General features: G+C 38.9%; 1 protein-coding gene across 2 annotated transcripts; it reads left to right on the top strand.

Annotated features, from left to right (window-relative positions):
* The first annotated feature begins 15,748 nt into the window (after nucleotides 1–15,748).
* Nucleotides 15,749–23,040, top strand: LOC5567230 (cuticle protein). Of its 2 annotated transcripts, XM_021850537.1 has the most exons (3): nucleotides 15,749–15,845; nucleotides 17,390–18,301; nucleotides 22,931–23,040. In XM_021850537.1, the coding sequence occupies exons 1-2, from the start codon at nucleotides 15,834–15,836 to the stop codon at nucleotides 18,260–18,262; spliced, it is 885 nt and encodes a 294-aa protein (XP_021706229.1). In that variant the 5' UTR covers nucleotides 15,749–15,833; the 3' UTR covers nucleotides 18,263–18,301; nucleotides 22,931–23,040. The 2 variants fall into 2 exon arrangements, with proteins under 2 accessions (XP_021706229.1, XP_001651660.1); XM_001651610.2 differs by lacking the exon at nucleotides 22,931–23,040 and having other exon boundaries at nucleotides 17,390–18,415.
* Nucleotides 23,041–25,060: the final 2,020 nt, after the last annotated feature.

The following is a 25,060-nucleotide window of genomic DNA, read 5'->3' as shown; positions in this document are numbered from 1 at the left end:
ATAATAGAAGAGGCCTTTTTCATTAGTTGTTTGTGATTGAATAACAATACGTTTTCGTGAGTAAAGATCATGTTTCTTTCCACTCGTGAAAAACTAATGAAAATGGCAACTTTTAGAGAAGTGATCAAGATAATCGTTATGGTTCAGAATAATTACAAAACTTTTTGTTCCGACAAAAAAATTTTTTTTTAAATCGATCAAAAGTTGTTCTTAGAAAAACTTTTTTATTGAAAATTTCTCCATCATGAAACTTTGTCCCAAACATCAGTTTACTATCAAGAAACTATGGTGAACATTAAAAAATTTAAAAATGGGGTTATTCGGGCTCACCGCAACGATATGGACAAAATACTTTTGTATGTTTTTTGGAAGATGATCCCAAAAATTTGCACGGGAGTGTATCTGTGTGGAAGTGAACAAGGGTCCACACTTTTTGTTGACAAAAATTTTCCGTTCTTCATCAAATAGGTACTTGATTCAAATCAAGTCAGAGATGAATTTCGAACGCGCATGTTCTATCAGCGTTCACAAATGTTTCTTTTATTGCTCTCGTGTTCATGTTCAGTTTTTGAACAAACATAAGAATGACTAGACTGATCGCGAGTTTGTGTTCTACAAAATTTTGACAACGTCGCATTTAAGTACTTTGGCCTTACAGTCCGATGATTCCACTATACAATCTACCCCCTTTCTACCTGATTCGATGATATAGCTGACTGAAATCTTAGAAAAACTTCAGGATGTGGATCCAGAATTAACGATAAAACAGATGTTTTCAGAACCGCCATTGTTCGGTCACTATGGAATTGATTCTCAAAAAAAAAAACGATATGGTACGATCTTGAAAAATAAATTATATTTATACTTAACACGAAAAATACTATAATAAATTGGAATTTGCATCCTATTTGTATTTGGGGCCTTCCTTAGCCGAATGGTTAAAGTCCGCGTCTACAAAGCAAAGCCATGCTGAAGGTGTCAGGGTTCGAATCTCGGTCGGTCCAGAATCTTTTCGTAAAGGAAATTTCCTCGACTTCCCTGGGCATTGAGTATCATGCTACCTGCCACACGATGTACAAATGCGAAAATGGCAACATTGGCAAACAAAGCTCTTAGTTAACAACTGTGGTAGAGCTCATGAGAACACTAAGCTGAGAATCAGGCTCTATCTCAGTGAGGACGTAAAGCCAAGAAGAAGAAAAGAAGATCCTATTTGTATCTGCCATGTATCGAGCCACGTCGATGAACAGAGTCTTGTGAACATAGCAAATTGCTTGAACTTAAACACGGCTCTCGTGAGCACCTGAGAGAGAAGAGACAGCTTCGTTGACTTCTTTTTTCACTTCTTGGGTAGTGCACAACGGTCAGATGAACTTATTTTGGTTAAAACCATATTAACTTCATGTTGTTCACTATGAAAAAGGATATTAGCATTAGCATTGAGCATTTCGCACAAATTCGTAAGTGGTACAGTCCTAGACCATTGTATGAGGGTTGTCTCCTTCCCGTCTGTTACCAAAGCCATAAATTTGGGACTAACCTCTAACTCTTAGACAAGATTTACGCATCCTCTAATAGTCGAGAGCTGTCCTGACCACGTCCTTGCGAAAGTTGGGGAACGGGAAAGGATGATTAATTGAACACCTACTTAAGAAAGATGCTGAGAACTCTACGTGTTTCATAGGTGTTACGGGATGTTTTGGAATGTTAATGGAAAGGGTAGTGCCAAGGGATACGTTTGGTAGACGTTCTGGCCGACAAATGTAATATTTACGTATTGCAATCATGCGCTGCTGATTAGAACAAACTCACCAAATTCCTCTTTTGAAGCTCCTCTGTAATCCGCCGCTATTCACAAGGTGGGATCCAAACACTTCCGCAGTCGTCCTGCTGGTCGAAGTCGATGTTTGCCGTTTATTCTTTTACACAATATTTTATTTAAAAGTGATCCAAACACGTGTAAAACAGGAAGGAAAATGCTGATATTTTCACCGGCCAAATTAGAAAAAATAAAAAGCCGAGATTTATCTCGTGGCAGCAAAAACAAAACACATCCACTCGCACGCACGGCCTACTCCTGTTGTTCACAATGAAAAAGGATATGAATACAAAAAATCGATAGCAGTTCGCCAACACACAACTGTAATTAGATATTCTACTTTTTAAAATGAGAAATCATCGAAAAATACCTAGAAATTTAAATTACGTTAACTTTAATTTTGACGCTTTTTCACGTTCTGTTCTCCGAATGTGTTGGTTTTCCAGTGACAGTTGGTGACAGGTTCCCTTGACTTTTGGGAGCTCACAATCTAAGCCATCTGTCTCCTCTCTCTCAGGTTAGCACAACCTTGGAACAAAACGCGTTCAAATGTATCTATGAAATCAAGTATCATATTAAGGACATTATAAAAGGAAACCATATAGACTGCTGCATAAGTATTTGTTAAACAACCACTTTTTTCAAACAGTGATAATGTTCGTGAGGGAGAAAGCATATCATTAATATAATTAAAAAACCAAACTGTCGCTACTAAGAAAGCCACCAATACTTCAAATCAACACGATAGCAAGCAGTCGCCGTCGTGAATGTTTACATTTTGTAGAAGTGATATCGAAATAGAAAATGTATAAGCACTTCCTCGCGATTTTATTGCTGTGTGCGTTTGAATTGCAAATTTCAAATGCGGGAACACCAAACGCGGTAAGATTTTTCACAAGAAATGCGTTGTCAAAGCTAGATTTTTCTTGCTAGGGCGGCGGTGATTTATGTAATCGTTGCTAGGTGTCCTTTGATAGTTTTGTGTTGCCGCATTCGGAAAACGTTTAGTCAAGATTTGCATCTCAAATGCAAACAGCAATATTTTTTAAACAGTGTGTTTAACTGTAGTTATAGAAAACTAATAAATCAACGATAATGATAAATCTACGAGCTGTTTAGTGGAATACCTATAAATATATGAAAAAACCGAATTATGTACTATACCATTTGATTCCACTATAGTTTGTATCTTTTGACAGATACGCGTATACCTCAACTGTAAGGTCGTCTTCAGTGTCGTGTACTAGACTCAACTTCCGTCGAATTCAAGTCGAGTCTAGTGCACTACACTGAAAACGGCCTTACAGTTGAGGTCGAAATACGTATCTGTCAAAAGATTCAAACTATAGTGGAATTAAATGGTATAGTATTTAATTCGGTTATTTCATCTACTAATAAATCAAAGTTTTTAGCGATTATATTTTTATCGGTGAATCTTATGTTAAAGAGTGTAAATTTGTAATATAAATATATGTTGTATTTAAACAAAAAATTTCGTAAGAGGAACATGTTGAAAAATCAAATCAAACGAAATGTGATCGTGCATTTTAACGGCTACATTAAAGTTGAAGTCCTATTTATAATGCTTGGTGGATTAGGTCACTGAAAATTGATATGGATGTATTTAATCCATAATAAATCCAGCGTTTTCAACAAATTTGGAGATCTGTGGCTCAAAATTGTGGCGTACTGGAACATTTCTGTAAGCAACTTCAGATTCAGCTACCCTAAATATACTAGAGACACATCATTTGATTCTTGAGACATCAAAAAATGTTATTTTTGTAACGCTGTGTAATTTTGCATCATGGCAATGAAACTGCACCGCATTATTATTATTGTGTTCGAATTATATTTTTCATAATTTTTAAAAGCTTTTGAACATGGTTGTACCGGGTACCCCCGTTGCTTTGACCATATTTAATCTGAAAACCTTTTAATTTGTACCCCGCTAATTTGCACATCTTTCAGATTAAAAATGGTTCAAACGTCATTCAGCTCATGGAACGGAGTAAATTGAAATGGAACGTTGTGGAACGGAGCGCAGAATTAAAACAAAATAGTAAAAGAGGTAACCAGAAACACGTTTCTAGGGTGACTAGATGTTCAAATTCGTGGTCGTGGGTTCGAATCCCACCAGTCGAGGATCTTTTCGGGTTGGAAATTTCCTCGACTTCCCAGGGCATAGAGTATCTTCGTACCTGCCACACGATATACGCATGCAAAAATGGTCATATGCATAGTAAGCTCTCAGTTAATAACTGTGGAAGTGCTCATAAGAACACTAAGCTGAGAAGCTGGCTCTGTCCCAGTGGGGACGTAACGCCAGAAAGAAGAAGAAGGAAGATGTTCAAATTAAAAATGAATCCCGATGGTTTGCATGAGGTACCGTTCAAATTAACGAGGGTGTACGGGAATTGAACAAATGACTAAAAGAGTCATTAAATTTATTGAAGAATTTTTTTGTGGAAAATTGTTTAATTTTGTGAAAAGCTTTTCAAAAAATCACCGCGATTTCCCAGTTATTTTCACCGAATAATGGTTGCTTGTTCTACTTTTCCCCGAATGTCATTTCGCCGAACGCCAGTTCCCTGAATGACCCGTTTCCACGGAAAGTGTTGCAGTCTTCAGTGGCTTCTTCTTCATTCTGGTGTTACGTCCCAACCGAGACAAAGCGTGATTCTCAGATTAGTGTTCTTATGAGCACTTCCACAGCTGTAAACTGAGAGCTTTCTTTGCCGATTGACCATTTTTGCATGTGTATATCGTGTGGCAGGTACGAAGATGCTCTCTGCCCTGGGAATCGCGAAAATTTCCTTTACGAAAAGTCCGTCGACCAGTGGGATTCGAACCCACGACCCTCAGCATGGCCATGCTGAATAGCTGCGCGTTTACCGCTACGGCTATCTGGGCCCCTGATGGCCTCCTTCAGTGGCAGGAGTGTGAACTCAAAAAAAAAAACGACAAGCAATCCGAAGATGGAGATATTTGGTCATTTTCGACTAAACACATGTTGATCAAAACCTAGAGGACGCTGAAACTCGAAAGAACCGCTAATCAAGTTAGGAAGGGTACATATCAGATAAGGCCAAGAAGAGTAAGGTGTTGTATGAGGTTATGTTACTTTACCCCGCATGTCCCCAAAAACACACATGTTGTAATTCAGGCGTGTCAACTGATACATGAACAGATATGGTCACATACCCTAAAAAATCTTTTCGTATTTTATCCAAAATCTAATTCGTTAAACAAGATTTCGTACATATAACGCTATTTTCATTCTTTATACGAATTATTTGTACTTGACAGAATTTCTCGATTCAGTGACTTTATGAAATATTCGTAAGACGCACGATAAACAATTTGTAGATGTGCGCTTCCGTATTTTTTTGTGTTTGTCTTTCACTTACGCTTCTCGTAATGGATGAAAATTCACGAATTCTTTTTCAAACAACCGTAATTAAGAGTAAACAAACTTTCAAATAAATATAAGCCATTTAAAACTTTTTTCTTATGTTCACATAGGGTTATCCATAGAAAACTGGGTTCCTAACTCCAGCGTTTTCCATTCTAATATCTCATCAAAGTAGTACTTTGAGAAATACGTAATATATTTTAAGGGCATTCGAAAGACAAAATGAGTTGCTTTCATATTGCAATTAAAGGGGTAACTTTCTGCTCTACACTTTTGAAAATAATGAGATTCACTGGTGACGTAAATCCTATCGCATTTAATTTTCTTACGACTTAATCCCAAATATGACTGAAATTTATTGTTCACGCCAATTTCATAATTCGATTAGTTCGGATCAAATTAGCTCATTGAGGCGATAATCGAATCGCTGCTAGAATGGAAATACCACATCAAGTTGCGCACCAGAAAAAATAACAAAAATATGTTCGAATCAGCAAAGGCTCTTGAACAGGTACAGCAGCGAATACACATTTGCATTTTGAAACTCCGTACCATTCACGAGCTTATGTCGATGGAACACATTACTGGGCAGAGTTCCTCTTGGCATACGACTTCAACGATTCTACCCCATTACCCCGAATGCCATTTCCCCGAATACCATCACCCCGAAATCCATTACCCCGAATGTACCATTACCTCGAATTCCATCACCCCGAATGCTATTTCCTCGAATTTCCAATTATCTTGACATGATGATATTGATGACATTTCCCCATGATATTGGAATTCGGGGTAATATCATTCGGGGTGATGGGTCGTTCGGGGTTTTTGAATTCGGGGTAATGGCGTTCGATTTAATGGCATTCGGGGTAATGAGATTCGGGGTAATGGGGCAGAATCGACTTCAACAGATCCAGCAATTGTTATTCATCGCAGAAGAGAGACAAGTTCGATAAGACAGTCCCGAACCAGTACAAACCGTTTCTGTATCACCGTCAACTGAAGGATAAATCGTCCCACCCAGATGTTGCTTTTGTCATGACCGCCACTTCATCTACCGTTGCAAACGGCTCCAATGCGTGCAAAAGATATTGCAAAGAAAAATCAGTCAGTCAGTAGTACAGTACTATCAATGAGCATTTTATGTAGTCACACATAATAGCGTCTGTGGTGGTCGGTATCGGTCGGACACATAACAATCATGATCGCGGTGATAATAAGCACTGAGAAGACGATAACTAAGCAAATGTACTATACGAACGTAACATTTTGTACCAAGGACCTCCGTCAAGAGATCTGATCCAGGCCTTCCAAAGCATCTCAGTGGTGGATTAGCCACTGATCTGTATCCATCAATTTTAAATGATTGTTTCAGGTTCGTTTTCTTCAGATTTATGTACTGAAATAAAGTTTAATTTAATTTAATTATTTTTTTTTTTTTTAATTTAATCAATTTAGATCAGAACATTGAGAAAACTGATAAAAATTGCATCTCGAACACCATTTCCATGTGGAATATAGCTGAAACACAAATGTTTTGAATAGTATAAGATATGGCGATGATTGTTTTTTAAATGAACTTTTTGAGTATACAAGCCGTGAAATGCACAAGAATAATATATTTAGTTAATTGATTTTAAGATGTTAGACTCTAAATCTGTCAATAATGTTCGATCATAAAATGCAAATTATGTATCACTATTCAACATCAGCTTTGTAACTACACAGCCATCTCTACAACAGCTTAGCTACTTAAGATCAAAGTGCATGCCTCTAACATATTGGAGGTTAATTACCTTCCGCACTGTTGTCGCCGATGTTTTGCCCTGGGTGGAAATGAGTAGCCCGCTGAGCGGTCGCCTGTTGGTACCTTGTGACAACATCAGACAGACCCACTCACAAAAAACGCCTGATAGATTCACATGATTCACGACTCACAGCCGAAGACCAGATGCTGATGTCGTTCGTTGGCGAGATGTTTTATGGGTGCACCAAAAATTAATGATTTGTTTGCGGGCAGTCCGAGATTGCTTGCCTCTCCCCGGTTTGAAACGAATGAGGAACAAAAGCTAGCCAATATTTATGACCGCAGTTTTGTTTCCTACGCGGCGATGAACGACCTTGGCCAAGGGAACTACGAGCTGTGAGCATGAATGGCGGAGGAAATTGAACGTGGTATTTTGACCGAACTGAGCTGACCATCTTGATGGCGGATAGGATCAGTGTCAATATAAAACCGCCGATGCACACTGAGGCAGAATTGAAGAAAACTCGGATTAAACGGCTCGCTATAATGACGAGATAGACATCTGGTATCTTAGCGAAGATGGTCCTTCAATTAAGGCCGATATTTTAAAATAATATATAGGGCTATGCGATTTACTGACATTCCGCAAGTCTGACTTTTGTGTATGGGTCAAGGATCGGACAAGTCGGAGCAGTTGTTTCGATCGTCAACCACTTATGAAGTGCCATAGAATTCATGTTCATTGTTTTCAAATTTCAACCAACCATTTTATTAACTTGTTCTAATGACAAAATATACTAAATATCGTTGTCCAAAATTATTTTAATTTCTATGTTTTTTTTTCGATTTTGCCCCAGTGTGCGACAAAGATCTACTTAATTGGCCAATCTATGGTACTTCCGATGATTATGGGAGTTTTGAGTTTGAGAATCGTTAATTCTATGGTTGATTGTTCGTGTCATCGAGCCATCGCTGGTTAAGGTTTTATTGTTTTCAATATTTGTTCGGATGCATCAGAAATTTCGGGGTACAGTGATAATTGGTTTTAAGACCGTCGACTTAAAACAATTTACCCGTGGTAATTGGGCGTTTCCAATTCAACACTTCTATGACGGAAGGCAGGAAATGGAGACCGATTCCAATCAATTCTGAAGGCACTGGGAAAGGATTCTCGCCTCATGTTCACACACAACCCAAAACAGCCGAAAAGAGTTTCACAACGAAACGCGACCGTGTCTAATCGAGGCGTGTTGCTGGGGCCTACCCATTCGTAGAACTGACTGAACTGCTGAATAACGGTCAAACATTCAGGTTGACCTTTCATGCCGTCAACATCATTGATCACGCATCCAGCGAGACGGCTGCCACTTGTCAGTGAAGTTACCACTCATTGTCACCTCATGCTAAGGCCCTTAAAGCCCTTGAAGTCCTTTTACGGCTCAGGGTAATGATATTACAAGTGGTCGGCGATATTTGAATTTATCAAAGAAGAAATCAAATTCAACTGACAGACGAAAGTTTGAATAGCGGTTTTTCATTATTTGTAAATCATAAATCTAATTGTATAGGGTGTCCCATAAAGTATGGGCACGACTTTGATAACGAGAATCACAATATTTTTTCAAACAAATAATTATTTTTATTTTTTTTTTTCCTTGGGGCATTATAAACGCTGCAAGTGGAAATATTGTTCGAATAAATAAACTTTTACATTGAAATTTTAGATTTTAGAAAATCATTTCTTGTATCTAAGATGTTCCACAAAAATTTTTATTTAGAAAGTAATTTGGCTTTTTCTAGAAAACCTTTGACAAAATGTTAAATTTTTAAAAATTTGCATGTTTCTCTCTCTACATACGATAATTGAACGAAATCATAATTCTACAGGTATTTTCAATATGAATGAATAATTTCATTTCATATTTAATTATGACAAATATCAATACTTTTGGATAGGCATGTTCTATTGGATATACATGGACTTGGTTTTGCCCATTTCAAAAATCGACCACAGCAGATATCAGATTTTCAGTTTCTATTCACATTTCATATGCTTAAGTTTATAATTTCCAATAAAGTAAGAGATAGTCTGATCATTTATCGTATCAGCAATGATAAATATATTTTTCAGATTTTTATTGTACGTAATTTATGTCCCAGCACAAATTTTGTAAAAAAAAGTGACTCAGAAATAATGCGATTTGAGTAAAACTGATGAGAACAGCTTCCAGAAATGGAACAGCTTTAACAAACAGGTAGCGAGAAAAATCGTTAAAAATTCAAAATCTACTCTTGATAAGTAAGAGAATATAATATGTAAAAATCAGATTTTTATCTGCATTAGTCTCGAAATGGCAGTATGGAGAAGTCGTGTCCATACTTTCTGAGACACCCTATAAGGTGAAGAATATTGGAAGTCATACCTAGATTTTTCAAGTGCTCAAATCTGGACAACCGTGTATTTGTTTACGCTGAAAACTTTATCGAATATTCAGCTGTGTAAAAGAAAGAAAGTAGCTGTGTATGAGAAGCGAAATGAAAAAGAAACTAATGGCAATACTACCAGCTGTCTTCAATTACATATATCGAAGGAATCTTATTATGTGTTGAATCCATGCTGAAATCCATGAATTTCAGAAGAATGATTACTCTGAGAATTGTTTTTTTTTATGCTTCCGTAAGTCAGAAGTTTATTTTTTTCAATTTGTCATATACTACATGAAAAAACTACTCCGTTGATTGAACTTCCAGCATTTCATATAATTCTCCAAAAAAAATCATTCATCTTCTTCTTTCTGACAGTACGTCCCAACTAGAACAGAGCCTGCTACTCAGCTTGGTGTTCTCACAGTTCCACAGATATTATCTGGAAGCGTTCTTTGCCAACTAACTATTTTTGCATGCGTAATCGTGCGGCATGGTCGATGATACTCTATGCCCTGGGAAGTCGAGAAAATTTCCATTACGAAAAGATGCTCGACTGGTGGTATTTGAACCCAACTTCATCGTGCTGAATAGCTGGGTTTCTGTTTAATGAGAGTTTATGAAAATAGTGAAAAAAAAAAAATGATTTGATCAAGAATACCTCAGGTAATGCAACCACAAGTATTGCATCAAAATTCCTTTGAGACGATTTTTCTATAGGAATGAACATAAAACTCCTATGTTTTATATCCTAAATTTAACTAGAAATTACTATTATTGTTCCTTCTAAAAATTCCATTTTTTTCACATATTGATAAATTCCTCCTGAAATATTTCTAAAATTCATCACCAACTCCCCAAATTGTCAACGGTATTTAAATGAAAGCCATATTCCAGTGATTGACTTGAACCGGACTGTAATAAATCGAAGTGATAAACGTGTTCAAGTTCTTCTACAATCATTAATGAAATTCTGAATCTATCTAACAAGGGAAGGTCACGATGGTGTAACACGGGGTTTTCAACCGGACTATTTTTGTTAGATTCTACTTGTCGAAATATGAAAAACCCCAAAGCCTTTCGGGTGATGGACCAGTGGTGTAGCTAGGAGGGGCTCAGAAAGGATCTATTTTGTAGAGTCAATTGAAAATTTGTTAAAACGATTTTTCTCAGTATTTATTACGATAGTAATGAACAGAATTGACATTAAAGTATGTTTGTAATGTATTTTAATGCCATTGGCGTAACTAACATGGAATCTGGACACCAAAACAAATTTGGTTTTATTGAAATAGCATACCAACAAGAAACCCATCCCGATTGCGCCTATGGCCTGGAAAAATACATATTAAACATACATCAATGTCAATTCTGTTCTCTACCATCACAATAATTGTATGTATGTATGTATGTATGTATGTAGGTAGCCACCATCCTAGCTTGAGTCTTGCTCTGCATGCGGTTCCACTTAACAGTACTGTCAATTTTCATTATCAATCTGAATTCAACATACCATTGTATGAAGGGCCAAAATGGGGTGTGGCGGACCCGTAAGCAGAGACACTTACGCGAAACCTGTGGGAAATAGAGAATCTCCTTCGAATAATATGATCCAATGGAAATCATAATGAAATTTGCAATATCTGTCAAGTTATCCACGGGATGGTTTGTTATAAGAAGGGCGCGTCAAATCCATTACAACTGTTGGGATAGAAGAACTCATCTGCAAGGATGTTACGGTTACTTCAACCCTTGACTCCGGCTGGCGCTCCACTCCATTGTCCAGCTGTAACTTCAATGATGCCCTGATGCACCCTCCCAATATCACCCATGTTATATGATTCAATTAAATGATTGTTATGTAATAAAATTAAATACATTAATTTTACATATAAGAAATCATACAAAAACTCGATTATTTGACCTAGAATCGTTGAATGAAAGATGAATAATATTAATTACATATTAACATATTGTTCCAACTAACCTGAAAAAAAATACAATGACAATGTTGTTTATACTAAATGTTATCGACGGCTTCCTGCAATTGTGTATTACTGATGTATCCTGAAAAAATACATTAATCAAAATTATCGTTTGCAGGTCCTTTTCGATGATCATAGGAAATGGTGCAGAAAATCTGTAATCAATTATTGAAATAATGGTTAAAATTAGCAACTAAGCCGGAAAGAGTACGAAGGAAAATCTCAAGTTAAAGAAAAGTTTTGGGTAAGTCAATCAACATTTACAATGAATGTATTTTTTATTGAAACCATATCTAAAAAACCGTGAAAAATTAACAATTTTACCCGAAATTACGGTACAAAGAAAATAAACTTCTAATATGACCATCAACGCACGCAGAAGATTTAGTTACTAATGGTTTTTCGTACTCATTTTGCATGCACTAGAGAAGCGAGCTCTATTTGCGCACGGGGGTCATCTACACCTGGTACTTTCAAGGCCTTTCCACGTATGGACTTCAAATTTGTACCTGAGTTTTTCTTAACGAAAAGAGCACTTTGCAATGACAAACTTATAACATTTCGAATTTTCGAAAAATAAGGGACGGCATTGTCTACAGCTCGAACGTTGTCATCAATGTTCACCCTATTTCGCGCTATATTTCCATTTTCAGCGTTCAACAATAGGGCGATATTCAAAACTGAAAAGGCAATAGATGGCTCTTTTTCAGTGGTAGTAAAAACTAAATCCTGAAGCAAAGAAAACACCACGGAAGATGAACTAAACACAAAAAGTTATGTATTCACTTTGCACTTGATTTCTAATCATTACATTTTTGATCCAGTTTCTTAATTACAAGTAATTTACGTTTTTCATTATTTTCCATACGTTTTGACAGTTCTCCGACTACCATTCTTCCATGCGCTTGTGTTGAAAGTTTGAGAAATTTGAGAATCCAGCGTAGCGCGATCAGTGGGAGGAATACAAACAACAGTGTCGTCGCTCGGCGGCCGGTGAAAGAAACTGAATGTTCGAAAGGTTGTTGCCTTTTTGCCGCTGGCGCCGTTCAGAACCGCTAACAGTTGGCGCCAGCGGCAAAAATACAGGCAACAACCTTTCGAACATTCAGTTTCTTTCACCGGCCGCCGAGCGACGACACTGTTGTTTGTATTCCTCCCATTGATCGCGCTACGCTGGATTCTCAAATTTCTCAAACTTTCAACACAAGCGCATGGAAGAATGGTAGTCGGAGAACTGTCAAAACGTATGGAAAATAATGAAAAACGTAAATTACTTGTAATTAAGAAACTGGATCAAAAATGTAATGATTAGAAATCAAGTGCAAAGTGAATACATAACTTTTTGTGTTTAGTTCATCTTCCGTGGTGTTTTCTTTGCTTCAGGATTTAGTTTTTACTACCACTGAAAAAGAGCCATCTATTGCCTTTTCAGTTTTGAATATCGCCCTATTCTGTTGAATCAGTAAATCGAGACTTCAACACTCAGAAAACCATTCCCTGGAACGCAATTAACCAGAAGAACATTTGCCGAAAAGAACCTTTACCGGAAGGATCATTCATCGGATTTTTTTTCTACAACGCTGTCTAATCTCTTCATATTCTTGTAAAAGTGGAAAGCTAAGGTTCTTCCTTTAAATTACGTAAGCATTAGACTAGCCCAGCTCAGTATGGGAGAAAAATAAAGTTGTATAATTCTATGGGCACCTTAGAGTTAGAGGAAGACTTCCTGAAAACTTCGGCTCATTTGGTCGTTCCAGCTGGCGCATTTGAATTGCAGTGAATATGGGATTTCAAGCTCAAACATATGGGAAACAGCACAACATTTACTGTTCGATCCAGGCAAATTGTTGATTGCGTCCAATTGTATCCAGAGTGTCAAAAACACTACTTGATACCATAGCGAACAATGTTGTAGAAGGTGCTATCATGATTAAATTTAATGAAGTTGTTGTTTTAACTATCTGAAGAAGATTTGTTAATTTCATGCAATAGGTATTGCTTTGTATTTCTTCAACATAGCTACCTATGACGCTGGGCGAGCTGGCTGCACAAGGCATATGCATATATGTGATTGTACGGAAGTACCGATCTAAACCTAACTTTCAACAACTGAAATGATAAGAAAAATGAGATTAGGTCCTTCTGCAATTATGTTCATTAGAGTATTAACTAGTAAACTTGTCAATCCGGGCTAAATTGAACGCTATCATCTAACGGAACGAAACAGTAAAATAGGGTAAATTTTCAATATACAATCGCCTCATACATCTCGATATCGAAGGGACCATCGAGATAGGGAGAGATCGAGACAAAGAATGTTATTTAAATGAACACTAGATTGAAAATCACTCCGTTACTATGAAAATAATAAACAAACAAACTTCATTGCGAGTTTCCAAATTGTTCTGAATCGCTTAAATCTGGTCTAGTAACCTTTGATAATGTTCATATGGAAATACAGAGAGAAAATTGGGAACAAAAAATCAACAGGAATACATCGAGATATGGAGATATCGAGATAAGGAGGATATCGAGTTATGGAGAGAGAAATCGTATGCAGAAAGAAGGGACCGAAGCAATCATCGACATAGGGAGAGATATCGAGATATAGATCATCGAGATGTGGAGAGTCGACTGTATTTGAAACAAATATCCCATACAAACTTTGACTTGAATGCGCCAGCTGGTGAAGTAACCAGTCGAGTCAAAATTTTGGGATAGCATTCTTCTTACCCTAAGGCACATATCTAGAGGCCCCGTTGAGATTTACAACTTATCACTACAATTATACAGCGGTTACTAATTGACTACAATTGTGGAGCTCTTATTTTCGTCGATTCTCAGAATGTCCGAATGTGAATAAATAAATAATGATTTGGGTTGCCAATATGATTGGTTGTGTTAATTTTTCCCGAATGTTTATCTTTCGATTGTCTGTTACTCGAATGTCGTTTCCCCGAACGTCACTATTTCAAATAGTGTAACTCAAATACTTCTTTTCTCCGAAAAGTTTTTGGCAGTCATCATAGTAACTTTATACATTCCAAGGTGGTGAACAAACCAGTCATCTGATTATAATAAATCTTCGAGCTGTCATTTGATGCATCCTCTTTATTTGATTAGTGGTTCTTACAAATTACACCGATCTTGATAGTTTGGCAATAGTCAAAAAAGAACAAATGCCTTTGGTAGCCAATAGCTTTTTCATCCAAATTCTGAACTGAATTACTTTCCGGGAAAACAAGTCATTCGGGGAACGGACGTTCAGAGAAATGATATTAGAGGAAAAGTAGCATCATTAGACGAAGTTCCAGGGAAAACGTTGATCTATTTATGTTGAACCTCTAGAATTGACCCGTACTCTGAATTACCAAGCATTCTACTCATGAAAAAGTGAATTAACGTTCTCTTTTGAGGCTTTTCGTTAATCACATAGCTAAACATTGCACTGTTGAACGTCGTTTTCTGCGTGAGATTTGCGATTTTGAAGTTTTTAATGCATTTTTTTATACCTCCCCAAGAGTTTATACAAATATAGTGAACGTGAATTTAACGAGAAATATCATCGAAAATGTAAGATTTGGTTTTCCGGTAAATAGTTTTGGTAATAGTGAACCACAGTATTTATGTCACAGTCAATGCCTAGGGCAAATGACCTTTCAATATCTATACTTAATACGTTTTCCTAAAAAAAATGAAGAAACACCATCTGATACCCTCTCTCCGGTTCCCCTTCTTATTTTTTACAACACGCATCCCACTCACAGAATCACGTTCTCAGCAGTACGCCTTCGTGAAGCAAATATTTATTGTCCCATTACATCGTTACAGAAACTGGTTGATATATCAAATGACTCTCGCTCGGTTGCTTGCGATTAACATTAAACCCCACCACCAGTCGGTCCGTGTTTACATCTAATGCTAGAGAAATAAACGAAAATTGAACCACCAAAATCACGGAACTACAATAGGGATGTTGGAAACATAGAAAACCCAATACAAGTTTCTTTGACACCTACCAGATCAACGAAGATAAAATGGTCTAATAATCGGTTTCGATTCTCAGACGGCTTAAACTGTATCACCCCTACCTTCATTATACTCCAATTTAAATCAAATCACCCCCCATAAGAAGTAAGATTTGTTGTAACCTGTGTATAGAAGCCGTTTTCGGGGTTTGATTTTCCTGCTTCTGTTTTCCTCCTCTAGCTTCCACCGTTAGGCCGAGAAAAAAAACACACCAAACGGGAAGGTCATCCTCTCTTCATGGCCCGGGTAGCCACGTGCCGGCGGTTTCTAAGGGCTCCACCAGAGAAAAGGGTTTCCGATTTTACATATAAATATTAGGCTCACCGGGCAGAACATTGTCATTGCTTCAGTTAACTTTAATTCGACTAAATCGGTTCGTCGCACGCATCAACAGTGCAAGTTCGCAGCAACATAATGGCGTTTAAGGTGAGAGCAGTGGCTACGGTGATTGATCGTTGAGGGGATTAGAAGAGTGAAGTAAATGTGTTTGGGATATATTTATAAATGGATTGATCGAAAAAATTGGATAATAGGGTGTGAAACATGTGGGCACGGAAACATAGTGTTTTATACAGTTTTAGTGTAACTAGAACGATGCTTGGACAAAAGCTTCTGAGTTATATTTACATTCAGATCACTGTTACAATGTCCGGAAGAGTGCGTGGCAATTAGATACGTTAACGACAAATGTGGATAAGTTGGACAAGTGAATAAGTTAAATAAAACACTTTTAAATTTTAAAATATACATTTGCTATTTACAGCAAGTGACAAATTGATATTAAAGACAATAGGTTTGAATATGATATCTTATAATAATAATAATAATAAACGCAATAATTGGAAAAAATTTTGTAGAGTATCATTTCGAAAAACACAGAGCTTTTTATAACGATTTAATACATACTTTCAAATGTTGTGCAGTTGTGTTCAGAATAATAATAGTGAAAGCCGATTTTCATATAAAATACTCAATTTAGCCATGCTGTAATCATATTTCTCCATGAGAAATCGGCATGAAATTATGACTGAGAGCACAAATATTTTCAACTTCATTATCACATGATTTAAATTTTCAAATTCAAAAACTTGTTAACTAGTTAAGCATCAAGTTAAATCACTCAAAATAATAGTATTAAATTGCTGCTGTATTTTGAGTTTTAATATATTTCTTTACTCATCATTGACACAATTGCTCACAAATGTATATACAAATGCCATTCATTACAAAACTGTTGCGAAACAATAATCTTCGAAACAAAACAAAACCTGCTGGATATTATTTTAAGCGGTTTCAACCTTTTTGAAATTTTTCATTTTTTATAACGACGAAAATGAGCATATTTCTATACTGTTGCTTCATAAAGGCTTATATGACTTCATCGATCCTCTCTTTAGCTAAAAACTTCGCTAAAACAAAAATTCCCACAATGTCTTAATAAGCAAGATACGGCAATCCTTTATCTAACATCACTAAAAAGTTTTTCGAAAAGTAAATCAGTTAACTGCATTGATAAGAAGAGTGTAACGATGAAGAGAACTCGATCATTGCAAGTAAGCCCTTATGAAAAATCAATCTCTATTTGTAGTCCACAGGCAAAATTTTATGTGCTCGGCTGGGATAATTTCGGTCCATCTTTACCACGCGTAATGACGTAAATAATTTAATAATCATGCAGATTGGATTACCGAACAGCTCAATATAAGCGTCAATTTAAAATTTTATGCTGATTACTCAAACGGAAACAAAGTTACAGCATGCGAAAGTTGAGTATTTTGCATGAAAATCGGCTTTTACTTTTAGTATACTGAACACTACTGTGCATATTATTTCAATAATTAGATAATCAAACAAAATCACAAAAATATTATGTAAAGGAACATGAGTTTGTTTCTATTATTTTTCTATTTGAAATCCTCGAAACTATTTTTTTAAATAAATTTGCATTTTTCTCCCTCTTCCTAAATCAGATGGTTGTACTCTTCGCCGCTCTGGCCTGCGCCAGGGCAGCCTTCCTTGAAGCTGATCACCATACGGCTCACTACTCGCCAGCCTCAGCCGTCAGCTACAGCTCGATCACCCGCAGCGAACCAGCCAAGCTGACCAAAACTTTGGCCTATGCCGAACCCGCCGTGCACTACGCTGAACCCGCTGTCCACTATGCGGCCCCCGTCGCCAAAACCTTGACCTATGCCCAACCCGCTGTCCACTACGCTGCTCCGGTGGCCAAGACTTTGACGTACGCTGAACCAACCGTGCACTATGCCGCCCCAGTCACCAAGACACTTGCATACTCCCAGCCCGCTGTCACCTACGCTGCCCCAGTAGCCAAGACTCTGGCCTACTCTCAGCCTGCTGTTACTTATGCAGCCCCAGTAGCCAAGACCGTGGCCTACTCTCAACACTATGCCGCTCCTGTTGCCAAGACTCTAACCTACGCTCAGCCAGCTGTGCACTACTCGGCTCCAGTCGCCACACACGCTGTCGCCGTATCCCAGCCCTCGGTTCAATACGTACATGAGCCAACCTACACCAAGACCGTCCTTGCTGAGCCAACCACGTATGCCAAGTCCTTCGTACACCACCCAGCTCCGGTGTCTTATGCTGCTCCAGTTACCAAGACCCTTGTTGCTCAACCACTGCTTGCCAAGACCGTCGTCTCCGAGCCTGTGTACACCAAGACCGTCGTTCAGCAGCCAACCTACCTGAAGACCCTCGCTGCCCAGCCTGTGTACGCCCATGCCGCCCCAGTCTATGCTGCCAAAACCTTGACATATGCTGCTCCCGAAGCCCAAGTATCGCACGTGAGCTTCCAGGATGCTAGCTCCCACTACGCTTGGTAAGAAGATTTCGGAGAAAACACCATTCTCCACACAACGTACCAACAGAATACTCAGGAAGACAGAGGAAACCGAAGTCATCGATGGTGCATCCAAACCGCCGAATATGTTGAACCATTTTGTTGAATATATCTATAACTGCTAATCAGAGCAAAACTGTGTTTTAATTACTTCTACTAATTCTTAAATGCTGCAGAGGTATCAGGTATCAGAAGGCCGGCTCCAAAGGCACATTCCCCACCAGTTGGGAGATTTGTGCCATCGCCATATTTGAGCCTATTTCATCATCTACCCGATGGGAGAGGAAAGGGAAGGGAAAGATGGGAGGAAATAGGAGTGGGGTCCCTTGAAGAGGGAAGATCGCATAAGCGAAATGAGAGCATGTAGCTCCATACCACAATGGGTTCGAACAGCGCCCTAAAAAGGGCACTGCAAAACGCATGAGCGTAAAGAGAGCCTATAGCTCATTACCACAGCGGGTTAAGAATAACAGGATGTCCTGAAGATTCAGGCTTCTGTATTCAGTTTCACTTAATAAGTGTTTACCAAGTAATTGGAATCGCATTTGCGCAAAAACTGGACAGTTACATATCAGGTGATACGAAGTTCCATAATCGGAGTCACAACTATCACACACAAATGAGTCAGCACGCTGAATATTTGCCATGTGATAGTTGAGTCGGCAGTGGCCTGTCAACGCTCTGACCAAGAGACTGCAATTCTGCTTTGACAGATTTGTTAAATACTTCGCCACCTTTGGAGATGGCTCAGTAATATACAATTTTGTTTGACGACACGACTCCAAACTATTCCAATATTGCTTGTGCTGAGTTGCCGCCCAAGAGTTTATCTGAAGCTTCACCCAGCACTTCGAAATTGGAATAGCCGGCTCAGGGCCAATGAAGTCATGCGATGCTCCATCGCGAGCTAGCTCATCAGCCAATTCATTTCCAGCGATGGAAGAATGGCCAGGTACCCATACAAGGTTTACAGAGTTGACTGAATTCAGTTCCTCAATTTGAGTTCGACATGCGATAACAAGCTTCGACCTTGAGTTGGCCGAAGCGAGAGCTTTTATAGCAGCCTGACTATCTGAACAGAAGTATATGACTTTACCCATTACGCGCTGTTGAAGTGCTGATTGCACTCCACACATAAGAGCAAATATTTCCGCCTGAAAAACGGTGCAGTTTCTACCAAGTGAGTAAAACTGATTCAGCCTTAGCTCACGAGAATATACTCCTGCACCAGCTCTACCTTCAAGAAGGGAGCCATCAGTGTAACATACTATATTGTTTGATATACTTCTTTCCAAATAGCCAGACGTCCACTCTTCCCGTGAAGGGAATTGTGTGATAAATGTCCTGTAAGGAAAGTTACAAGCAATTGTGAGATCACTTGGAGCAAGGACAATTTTGTCCCAATTCACCAAAAGTGGAAACAACTAAGTGTGTGTAGATCTACGATTCACTGAATTTTTCTCCAGTAGATCCAGTACCCATAAACGGTAAGAGCAAGAAAGTGCTTCTTGTTTAAGATATATGTGTAGTGGCGCAACGTCGAAAAGGGCCTCGAGCGCTGCTGTGGGAGTTGTAGAGAACGCACCAGACATCGCCATCAAGCACATCCTTTGGAGATGGCCCAATTTTGATTGGATTGTTCTCACTTCGCCCTTTTGCCACCACACAAGACATCCATATGCCAATATTGGTCGAACAACTGTTGTGTAAATCCATTTGATATATTTGGGTTTGAGGCCCCAAGTTTTACCAAAGGTTCGCCGACATTGACCGAAGGCCATGCAAGCTTTTTTGACTCTGAAATCAATGTGAGGTGTCCATGAAAGTTTGGAATCTAGAATGACTCCGACATACTTTACTTGATCAGTCACATTAATCTCAGTGCCAAAAAGACGTAAAGGTCGAATTCCATCGCGGTTTTGTCTTTCCATAAACAGAACAATAGATGTTTTATTCGGGTTAACCGAAAGGCCATATTGGCGACACCAACTCTCGACTACCTGAAGAGCACTTTGCATCAGGTCGAATAGGGTGCTTATGCACATACCAACTATCAGAGCTAGATAGTCGTCGGCAAATCCATATGTTGGAAAACCGCTATTATTGAGTTGCCTCAATAGCGTATCTGCTACGAGATTCCACAAAAGTGGTGACAAGACTCCCCCTTGGGGGCATCCGCAAACACTCAATTTTCGAATCGCTGCTTGACGCAATGTCGAGAAGAGATGTCGGTTTTTGAGCATTTGATGAATCCAATTGGTAATCATTGTAGGTAGCCCATGGTTTCGTGCGGCTTCCAATATGGCATCGAAAGACACGTTATCAAAGGCACCCTCAATATCCAAGAAAACACCCAAGCACGATTGCTTCTGAGCGAATGCTTTCTCGATATCGTATACAACTTTGTGTAAAAGAGTCACAGTGGACTTTCCAGATTGGTAAGCATGTTGATTCACATGAAGAGGCATGTTTGCCAAATAAACATCACGGATGTGATGATCGATAATCCGTTCCAGACATTTCAGAAGAAAAGAGGTCAGACTGATTGGTCTAAAACTCTTCGCTTCCTCATACGACGCACGTCCTCCTTTTGGGATAAACTTTACAGTAATATCACGCCAGGATTTGGGAATGTACCCGGTAGCAAAACTGCTTACAAGTAGCTTTTTCAAAACATGTTTGATAAACTCAAATCCCTTTTGGAGCAGAACAGGATAAATCCCATCCGCTCCTGGAGATTTGAAAGGAGCAAAACTATTAAGTGCCCATTGAATCGAGTCAGTAGTTACGATACTGCGAGCCGAGGCCAGAGACTCGTAACTACATGAAAAGACATTTGGTTCATCCGTAGATGCTATGTCCACACATCCGGGGAAGTGTGTATTGAATAAACATTCTAAAACTTCTTCATCGGAAGAAGTAAAGTCACCATTAGGTAAGCGAATTTCGTTCACTTGGAAATCCTTAGATTTTGCAAGAATTTTGTTCAACCGACTGACTTCACTCAAACTGGAAACATTTGTACAAAGGTTTTTCCAGCCGGATCGTTCAGCAGAACGAAGAGCCTTCTTGTAAGCCTTGCGAGCTGACTTGAACGACTCTGATCCAGCTGAACAGCGTCTGTTCCAACTCCTTCTACATTGTTTCCTGAGTCTAGTCAGATCGGAATTCCACCATGGGGTCCCTCTTGTAGTCTTTACAGACCGCAGAGGACATGCTTCTTCAAAAGCTTCCATAATGTAGGATGTTGTAGTATCAACGGCATCATCCAGATCACTTGGATTTTCAATGGACGGAGAATATCCATGAAATTTGGTCGCAACCAATTCAATGTAGAGTTCCCAGTTTGTTGACCGGGGATTCCTAAAACGCAAAGTCTGCGCAGTTACATTTGAATGTTCAAAGAAGATGTAGCGATGATCAGATAATGATTCCTCATCTGATACATGCCAATTCGTCAACTCGTGACTGATTCTATTCGAGCAGAGCGTTATGTCTAACACTTCTTCTCTATTAGAAACCATGAAGGTTGGGCGATTGCCTATGTTAAGTAATCCAAGGTCTGTACTACTTAAGTATTCCATCAGACTGGAGCCTCTCAAATTGATATCCGAGCTGCCCCAGATGATGTGATGAGCATTGGCATCACTGCCCACAATCAGCGGAAGGCCTTTTGTTACGCAGTGTACGACAACTCGTTTGAAGTCATCCGTTGGGGATGGTTCATCATGTGGTAAATATACCGAACAATAGACGTATTTCCTGTTGAGGTCACCAACAGAAACATCGATTGTGACAGCACATACATCTCTGGTAGTTAACTCAGAAATGAGTGTAGCAACGATTGCTTTATTAACGAGCACGCATGCGCGGGGCATGGAGCGCGAGTTTGCCATTTCAAGCTTGCTAAAAGTAGCAAAAACTGGGTCCACAAGGTTACCTAGATAGAAGTTTCCTCTACGAAAGTAGGGTTCTTGAACTAGCGCCACTTGGGCTGCACCATTTTGCATAAGTCTGCAAAGATTGATCGTTGCTGTTCTTTTATGCTGAAGATTGATCTGAGCTAACCTAACCGTAGCCACTACCCAAACTAGGCAGGATTAAGCTTTTTGCAATCTCAGCACGAAAAAGACCAGCAACGAAAAAACCAGATCGGTATCTATTTAAAGTCGCCAAAGGCGAAAGAGCACAGAATACACTGTGTAAAACGCATAATGCGAATCCATATAGGTGATAATTTAAATTAAATGTCAACATATTCATAATCCCACCCTTATTAAGCCTCAGGATAGAGACTGAAGAAGGACAGCCGATTATCTCGGAGAAACACAAGGTCACCTGCACCATTGCTCCGGGTAGCACAGGAAGGACTCAATACTGTGGAGGGCGCCCTGGTACCCCACAGGCTCCGTTTGCGGTTAGGTTTTATTTAGACCCCCCTAACCATTCATTCTTAGGCACGGTATGCATCACACCATAAATTAGGGGTCACCTGTGAGGTGGACTTTTACCACCGGAACAGGCAGTCCGTAGTGTTAATTCTTAGCCAGTTGAAACAAGCGCTACCGACACTACGCGGCTATCTAGGCTGCTCGGGAAAAGGAGGTTAATATTGATGATTAACTCCTGACGTGCCCAAGCAGCTAATGACCAACAGAATACTCAGGAAGACAGAGGAAACCGAAGTCATCGATGGTGCATCCAAACCGCCGAATATGTTGAACCATTTTGTTGAATATATCTATAACTGCTAATCAGAGCAAAACTGTGTTTTAATTACTTCTACTAATTCTTAAATGCTGCAGAGGAAACATTCAAGGTGATTCTAAAGGTACCGTGTTGATTCGAAGTGCCCCGATACTTTATGCATGGAAAATGTAGGTATAAGACATCTTAATTATGGATTCTAGGCGAAACAAATCGGAATTCAGTCCAAAAGAATTGCAAAAAGGCCAGTTTCCGGCTTTCGAAGCGTCTGAAAAATCGATGCAGCACGGTACTAGGGTGTGACACTTTTTTTATTGCACTTTAATGAACTGCGTCAAAACGCAAGTAAAAAATAAAAAATCGTTAAGTTCGTAAGTATGGGGGGGGGGAGTTCGTTATAATGGGGATAGGCAAAATGATTAAGATAGACTTTGTTTTGACCAAATTCAAAAGGTTATCACTTTTTGAAAAATAGGTTAAATTGGATGTGTCTGAAAGTAGAAGCATTAGCCGTAGAACGCTAATGTCGTGACTGTTCGTGTGACCAACATCTAGTTTGCCGCGCTCTGACAGCTTGAGTACCGGGTCTATAAGTGTCAAATCAATTTTTTGACCAAAATAAAACATTCTCTACAACATGATACTAAACAAGCAATCAAAAACTTCAACAGTAAGTAATAATAAAATGATTATATTTTGTGATAACAGCGCCACTAGCGTTCTAGTACTTATAATTCTATTTGTCTGAATCAGTCTTCAAAAAATCCCACTCCAAGAGCTTCTTAGATCGAAAACCATCAGAGCAAGATTAATTCCGCGCGCATCTTTTGTTCAAATCCAGGCATGCAATGAACCATGCCACGTGTATGAGAGGATTGAATCTCAGGATTCAATCTTTGATCGATTGTTAGCCAGGTAAATTAATCGAGTTAGCATTGATATTTCATTCCCTATCGGAAGAAAACTTTTATGCGAGAAAATTCATCACTTTAACGATTTCTGCCACCATTTTGTGTGGGAGTGATGTTATTTATGCAAGTAAACGAGTTTTAACGTGAATTTTAATTCAACTTCTGGTTGTCTGGGCAGTTTTTAAAAAAGCTTGTGAAGTCAAAACCAAATCCACTACTCCCGAACGCCAGCACACCAAGTTGTATCTTTGAATGCACTTTGTGGTACTCCCAACCACGGTCTACGCTCCCTCTTTCGAACACCGCAATTCCGGAATTCTCGGACACTTGGATGTGGTCACTTATCTGTAACTGATCATTTTAGTGTGATTCCAACCTCAGTGCCAAGGTGTGTATATATTTCAAGGTACTGCGATATATCTCAAGGTTTACACATGTTCGTGAGTTACGTTAATAATGCAGGGCACCACACACTTTTCAAATGAAGGTGAATCGAGGACCCGCCTCTAATTTCCAAGAGCTCAAATCTGAAGAGCAAGATAGCCGTTCAAGCTAAAAACTTGATCGATTGATCATTGGCTGGTGGTGGGCAATCGATCAAATTTTCGGCGAGAACAGGTTTCTGGTTCTTCAGATTTGTGCTTTGGAAAATTTTAGATTTGGCTTCGATTCATTTTCAAGAGGCAACAGTGCGACGCTAAAAATAAAATCTCTCACTGTTGTTCGTAGGCACGCTTAGGAGAGTCGAATTGGGCATTTAAGAGAACCGTAGAGACGTGTAGGGTTTTGAAGGAGAAAATGGGGCGTGACGGACTTTGACTACAGGTTGGCCGATTGCGCTGCAGAATCCCGTTCTTTGGCGTAGTTAGTCAACGTGCCCAGTCTAGCGTATTGGGAGTCGTGGGATCGAAGCCCACCAGAACGATTCTATTATTTTTCACAATTTTACATATCAATTTGTCCAAATTGACTTTTGTGTCTACGAACTTCAGGTTTTTTTCACTATTCAAATGTTTTAGACACATGAGTCACATCGACTCGAAAGAGCATTTGGGCAAGATATCTCCACGGGGAATGGGGCAAGTACCTACAATAACAGCTGTGAATTTAATGGAATTGACGACTGACGGAAATAATTTTGCATAAGGGAAATTTGAATCTGG

The sequence above is a fragment of the Aedes aegypti genome, chromosome 3 (assembly GCF_002204515.2).
Source record: "Aedes aegypti strain LVP_AGWG chromosome 3, AaegL5.0 Primary Assembly, whole genome shotgun sequence".
Lineage (NCBI taxonomy): Eukaryota > Metazoa > Arthropoda > Insecta > Diptera > Culicidae > Aedes > Aedes aegypti.
The sequence above is the reverse complement of the archived record's forward strand: the minus strand, read 5'-3'. Positions and strand labels throughout refer to the sequence as shown.